A 7,319-nucleotide genomic window follows, 5' to 3' on the forward strand; every position below is an offset into this window, starting at 1 on the left:
ACTGCTGCTCTGGGGGAAGCATATGATCCCTGTATAAAATGACGCCCTCCATCCCCACATTTAGTCCCAAATAGGGGCATACGTTTCTAGTCTTGTACGCGAAGACTTGCAGTAAGTGTTTTAATACTTTGCAGTCCAGTTCTCTCCAGAATTGCCTCTTAATCCACGAGTTGGCACTGATTTTTATTTACTTATTTTTCTTGCAGGGAGATGGTCTTGAGTTCAAAAGGCACTTTATGACCATCAAGCACAAACTGAATGACATCATCTACACTCAGAAGATCCTCCTGCCTGTAACCTGATCGTTCTTTTGAGCCCTTGCACTGCATCGTATCTCTGCTGGGGCGAGGCTGCTAGGAGGAACTGTGTGGGATAATGACTGGGCTACCTTTTCCCACCCAGCTTGTAGACACTAAGACTCTGAGCTTGTGTGTATGTTTGTGTGTTGAATGTTAATCCCCAACCATAGTTAATGGAGAGACTTCAAGTAATGGATCATCAACTAAAATGCAGAGCTTCAAACCTGAGCAAGTGTACCCAGCTCAGTCGAATACAATGCTTCTCTTGTGCCCCACCCTGACTTTCAGTGGCTGAGGTCATGCTGGAGTCCCCGCCAGAACCTGTCGGGTGCTTAATTCATTCATTTGCATTTTCTTCAAGGTTGGGAGGAGTTGCTGAATTTTGTAGAAGTCTCCAATTATGTGCAACACTGGATAAAATTCACCTGGTCACCTGACCATGTGGAGGTTCAGGAATTCCACGGCCAAAATCCAGCCTGTGGAGGAATGTGTGATTGTTCTCCACTGAAAGCTGGGAATGAAGGGAACAGCGTAACCTTTCCTGAGTGGGCCAGTGAGATATTGCAACATCTCCCTACCTGTGGACCAAATCGGCTCCCAACATTTTCAGGAACTCTCGTGCTTTTTATTAAAAAACACACAGTTTCCGCTTGCTGTCCCTCCCAAGGTGGGTCTTGTCCACAAGAGGTGGGGAGTCCGGAACCTGTAGGTTGGGGAAGTTGTGGGACTGTTTTGTTGGGGCTTCACTTTAACACCAGTATTATACGCTCAACACTCCCAACTGTGAATTCTGAGCGTTTGATTAAAAACGCAGAAAGCGGTGACGGAGCGGAGTTGTTGGGAATTTGAGACTCGCTGGTCAGGCTCTGTGGGAGCGACTCTGCTGCTGGGATTCGAGAATACCGCAATCACTGGTTTGGCAATATTCAAATTTGAGCCTTTAACAAATTGGGCAATAATGTTTTTCAAATTATATATAAAAGGATCATGTGTGTGGAGCACTACACCCAGATATCCCCAGAATGCTTGTCTGTACAATCAGATGGAGATATCCTGTGATGAAGGTGCTGGCAGGAGGTGTCCTTTCACCAGCTGTGGGGTTTTTGGGATTCCCCCCACTCCATGTACACTGGTCCAATCTCACACCGTGGATTGGCAGAAAATCCTGACAATTGTTTTGTAAATGGGATTCTCTAACTGGTGAGTCAGATGCCCGATAACACACCTTCATTTTTTTTATTTCAAATTTTGAAGCAAAGATCCAGTTTGCATGGGATTCTCAGCCTATATATTGTGGACTGTGAATGTGCTGTAACAATATCAAGCTCATCATGGTAAATCATTCACAATTTAAAAAAACTCATCTAGCACTTTCAGGATTAAGTGTGAATCGAGAGGGCAGAAGGATTGAGCTTGTGATCAGGGGCAAAAGTTAACACTAGCAATATATTTTTATAAAGTTGGTCTATTTTCCCCCAGGCTAATGTTTATTTGAATGATTTGAGACTGGCTTTAAATGAATCGGGGGAAGGGGATATTGCAGCTTTTGTGTGCGTGTGTTGGGTACACAGGAGCTCATCACCCGCCCTGCTCTTTAGCCCCAATCTCCTGCTTATTATAAGATTATTGTCTGAGGAAGGGCGTCGTATTGCAGGAAGTAGAATCTACTGACGGCTGTAACCAGCTCCAGCTGTTGTACCGCACGGAACTGAGCACCATAGCTGGAGGTTTGAAGAGAGCCGAGTGGAGACCTGTGACTTGGTAAAGGGACTGAGAACTGGTTTCAACTTAAGGCGCCGGGCACTTAAACACCATCGCTGGTGAATCATTTCTTCAACACAGTAGAAAAAAACTAATTAGGTCATCTCAGCCTGGCCACTGTGAATGGAGCCCGATTTCATTTGTGTTGCTTTGTGGGGAAGGGATGAAATAAAGCGAACACTTTTAGTTACAAATGTTTGATTCAAAGAATCCCAGTGTTGCAGTTCCTTAATGTGATTCCCCCCTGATCTCATGCTGGCTCGATGTTTCTTTTTGATTTAAAAAAAAAAATAGACCGCACAAACAAATTAGCCATCAAATGTTTAAATAATCCAGTGTTCAGTCTGTGTTTTTCTAGTTTCTGTTTGTAGATTTATTTGTGTGATAAAATTCTAACTTTACTTTCTTTGGTTTTGTAGAGTTTCTGATAGCTTGGTTTATTGAGGCTTCTGGAAGCTAGTTCTTGTGTAGAAGGGGAACTTTCAGGATTAGATGGTGGCAGCTGTTGGCAAGAATGTGAGCAATGTTTAGCAAATTGGCTAAAGGGGAAGGATAGGTTAATGTTTTGGGTGTGACTCTCTCTGATGCGGTCTGACCTGTTATTTCTATTCTCTACCCCTCTTGCTCTGTCTCTTTATCCTGACCATCACACGCTTTCACTAAAAGTTGACATTTTCCATTTACAATGCTTCTTGGGTTTACCCATCAAAGTTCATTCTGGTTGGATTGTTTCGCTAACTGGTTACAGAGCCTGTGTGCTGACAGTTTGTGGGGGGCGGGGGAGAGAGAGTGTATGACCCCACCAATGTTGTCATTTCGGAAGAGTTTCTAACGAAACCTTTTTAAAATGTGAGGAAAATTTGCAATAATGAATAAAGAGTTTCTGTAAGTGTACGCTGTTTTATTTTCAGGGAACAGTGGTAGGATTCGAAACTCCAGTCACAAGCTAGATGCATATTAAAATGGATTGAACAATGTAGTGAGACAAATCTAATCCTTTATTAATTTTTAATATGCATCAGTGTTTTTCCTTATCAGCTTATTTTGCAAAATGCAGTAACCCCCATATGAAAAAGGAAGATTGATTTGCATTTCTGAAGCATCTTTCATGACCGCAGGATGTCCCAACAGTCAATTAAGTACTTTTTGAAGTGTCACTATTGTAGGAAACGTGGCAGTCAATTTGCACACAGCAAGGTCCCACAAACAGCAATGTGATAATGACCAGATAATCTGCTTTAATGATGCTGGTTAAAGAATAAATATTGGAGAAGATAAATTTGCACCAGGGAGAACTCCTGCTCTTCAAAATAGTGTCATGGAATCTTTTACATCCACTTGAGAGGGCAGTCTGGGCCTCGGTTTAACATCTGAACGATGGCACCTCTGTCAGTGCAGCACTCCCTCAGCACTGCACTGAAATGTCAGCCTAGATTTTTGTGCTCAAGTCTCTGGAGTGGGATTTGAACCCACAACCTTCTGACTCGGGCGTGAGAGTGCTGCCCACGGAGCCACAGGTATCTCCTACATGATGTCATTGGTGTTGAGGTGTTTGCTGAGCATGTTTACATAAAGACAGTACCTCTTACAAAGCATTTGAGGGAAGAAAGGCACATGTAGAATTCCCACCTGACCAAAGGCCCTGTTGAAGTTGATACCTCTGGGACTGGTGCTTTGACCTTTGTCCTGGGCTTGAACTCACCTCGGGTGCAAACCTGCTCTGTTTGGTTGCGTGCAGGCTGGGCATTTTAATTATCAGTAAAACGTCATGAATTGCTGCCTTAAGGTGAGGAGGAGTATAGAGAGGGGAAAGCTGTCTGTACACACGATTCCGAAGGGATTCCTCTCCCTCAAGCAAAAATTTTAGAAAAGTTAATACATTTTCTGCATTAGTCCAAAAATATTTGGGGGGGCGGGGGGGGTGCAGGTGTGGGAATTAGCAGAGACTCCCAGGAAGATGGGAACAGGAGTAGGCATTCAGTCAGATCATGGCTGATCTGAACATCAACTCCACTTTCCCGCCTTTGCTCCATATCTCTTGATATCCTTACTCCACAAAAATCTTATTGATCTCGGTCGCAAAAACTCCAATTGCCCCCAGCATCTTTTGGGGAGAGAATCTTCCAGAGTTCTTCTACCCTTTTGTTTGGAAAAAGTGCTTTCCTAATTTCCCTCCTAAATGGCTCTAGCTTTAATTTTAAGATCGTGTCCCCTCGTTCTGCATTGCTCCCACCAGAGTAAATAGCTTCTCTGTATCTACCCTATCAAATCCTTTTAACATTTTAAACGCCCTGATCGGTTAAAGCATCGTGTGTTGCATCATTTAATGCATTTTTCAGCTGCCTGGTGATTTTGTGGATCCTTTCTAACATTTACCTAGACTTGTTTCTCATTCCAGGACCAGATATACATCATTCCTGAACAATTGGGTGAGCCTCAAGTCAGGCATTTCCCATAATGGTGACATAATCCAGATGTTATGTAGATAAAATAAATGATTTTGAGCGTAGTCACTGTTGTAATGTGGCAGCCAACTTGCGCACAGCAAGCTCCTGCAAACAACAATGAGATAATGACCAGATCTGTTTGTGATGTTGTTTGAGGGATAAATGTTGGCCAAGGGCACTTGGAGAAACTTCCCTGCTCCTCAAATAGTGCTGTGGGATCTTTTGCATCCAATGGAGAGGGCAGACAGGGTCTCGGTTTAACGTCCCATCCGAAAGACGGCGCCTCCCACAGTGCAGCACTCCCTCAGTACTGCGCTGAAGTTGCCAGCCTTGATTTTGTGCTAAAGTCTCTGGAGTGGGACTTGAACCCACGACCTTCTGATTCAGAGGCTAGAATGCTACCATTGAGCCACAACTGAGACTAGAGATATTGGCCCGTATTTTCCGATCACAGGCCTCCCGCAGGCGGGGTCCTGCCATCTGGAAAAATCTGCGCCCTTACCTGAGGGCTCCTCGGCCTCGCCAAACCTGAAGTGTGCAGGGCCCACGTATCCCAGAGGCGCAGGTAGTTTGCAGCATCCCTGGGATCATAGGGAGCCAATCGCTGAAGGGAATCTCCCTTCATACATTTGACAGGAAGACCTGTCAAATATATGAATGGAAATCAATGGGAAAACAGCAAAACTAAATAAATTTTATAAAAATCATTTTTAAAATGACTTGAAAATACAATATTTTAAACATTTACTTTTTTTTACGGGGCTAAAAATAAACTTACCTTTTTTAAAAAGTATTTTTAAATGATAAAACAAAAAAATTTTTTTTTTACTTTTTTCAACTCTTATCCTGGTAAAAGCAGGCCTTACATCTGCTTTTACCAGGCGTAAGGGTTTTCTGCAGGTGGAGGGTCTCCAAAAAGCAGAACTATCCGCCCGCAGAGGCCCTTCTCCAGGGCAGGCGGAGGATCTGTCAAGACCATTCTTGACATCGGAAATGTCGGTTTTCAGCACATGTGCTGTGCATGCCTGAAACCGGCATTTCCAATGTCCCTACAGGTGGGTACACAGCGCGTACACACCCGTAGGGATCGGAATATCTGGCCCAATAACTGTCTTGAGAAGATCGTGTCTTGATTTCCGAGCTCAGCACTGCTCAGGAAAGCGATGTTGCGAATTTGCTGGATACAAGGTGAGAGATGAATTTCACTAAAAGCATAATTTTGAGTGCAGGTGGTTTTGTATTTTAAATATTGGAGACCTGGGTTTGAATTCACTCTAGATTAATGTCCTGGTCCTAAGGGTCCTCTGGAAATGAGTTCAAGTTGTCTTGGCCCTAGTGTGGGCACGGTAGACCGTCCAAAAGTGTCTCTAATTCGGCACCAATTGGTAACCTCACTCAGGCCAGAAGGTAGCCAGTGGGAAAATGATACTCTGATGCACTAGAAAGTGTGTTTGAGGTTGGGCTGAGGTACATTGTTGGAGCAGAGTTGGAGGGACCTGCTATACCTGCACTAGGAGTACTTGATGCTGACGCTGGTGACTCAAATGGGAAGAGTTCCATTCTCCAGAATCAACACCAGGCACCTCCAAGACCAAAAAAATAATAATTTTAACAATTTCTGGATTTGTACCTTGCTTGGGCACTTTGCCTTTTAACTAATTTACTTGCTCTCTAGCAGGTCCCTCTAACTCTGCTCCAACAATGAGCCCCAACCCACTAAAATACGTGTTAGTAACAATTATGAAGTTGTCAACAGGAAATTAATTTTCTTAAGTTTCGTAACGGAAGGCTTTAGGCTAATTAAAGAGCAGGTGCCTCTTTGTTTAATTTTCTGTGTGATTAACCATTTCTAAACATATTGTTTGATGTTCTCCCTCTGCCCTTTTCATTTCCCTTTCCCTCCCTCGGTATTGACCCCAGCATGGACGTACTTAAGAGCTGTAGTAGTTTGACTAAAATCGTCTCTGCGATCAACTTGCCAAAGGAGCTACCAGAGACCAGGAATCTGCCACTTGGACATCTTTCGGGACTGGCTTCCAGGTATAGTATTAAATCGATCAGGAAACGGGTAAATTATAACCGCCCCCTGTCTCCCACGTTGGGGTCCTTGGAGGGGCAGCAAGTGAGCCCAGGGTGAATTCAGGCTTTCCCAAGTGAGGAAGTCTCCTTTTAAAATAACAGAAAACGCTGGGAAAACTCAGCAGGCCAGGGCAGCATCCTTGGAGAGAGAAACGGAGTCAACGTTTCGGGTCGATGACCTTTCGTCAGAACTGGAAAAAAGCAGGAAATGGAAAGCAGGTTTAGGGGCTGGGAAAATGGGGAGAGGATGAAAGAACAAAAGGGAAGGTCAGTGATGGGATAGAAAGCAGGAGCGATTAAGAGATATTCAAAGCGAGAGGAGGTGGTAATGGGACAGGTTAAGGAACAAAGGATGGCTCTAGATGGGGTGTGAATTGCGCTGGCAGAGTGAAAGACAGCTGCCCTGTGGGAGGGAAGAAGAAAAAAGTCTCCTTTTGTTCATTCCTACTAATCTCCAGCAGGGGGAGCATGCCAAGCTGATCCTCCTAGCCCAGCACTACCTCCAGAGAGGGGTCTATTTTCTTGTGTTAATGTTGTTTAAAAAAGGGAAGTATTAGCAAAAGGAGGAATATATACTGCAGGGATATTTGCAGTCCGACCTACCCCCTGCCCCCACCCCCACCCCATCCCCCAGTGACGCATCTTCCGAGAGTGGTTAGAATGTGAAACTCGCCACCACGTGGCGTGGTTGAGGTGAATAGCATAGATGCACTTAAGGGGAAGGTAGAGAAGT

At 44.3% G+C, this 7,319-nt stretch overlaps 1 protein-coding gene across 2 annotated transcripts in view; it reads left to right on the forward strand.

Moving 5' to 3' along the window:
- The window catches only part of chek1 (checkpoint kinase 1), a 40,628-nt gene extending 37,679 nt beyond the window's left edge, over positions 1–2,949 (forward strand). For both annotated transcript variants that reach the window (XM_085968128.1, XM_085968129.1), the window contains one exon: positions 207–2,949. In XM_085968128.1, coding sequence (XP_085824254.1) covers positions 207–302 — 96 coding nt within the window. In that variant the 3' untranslated portion in view covers positions 303–2,949. The remainder of the gene's footprint in view (positions 1–206) is intronic.
- Positions 2,950–7,319: the final 4,370 nt, after the last annotated feature.

Source organism: Somniosus microcephalus, chromosome 26 (assembly GCF_052327205.1).
Source record: "Somniosus microcephalus isolate GS21.2 chromosome 26, FLI_Smic_1.0, whole genome shotgun sequence".
Classification (NCBI taxonomy): domain Eukaryota; kingdom Metazoa; phylum Chordata; class Chondrichthyes; order Squaliformes; family Somniosidae; genus Somniosus; species Somniosus microcephalus.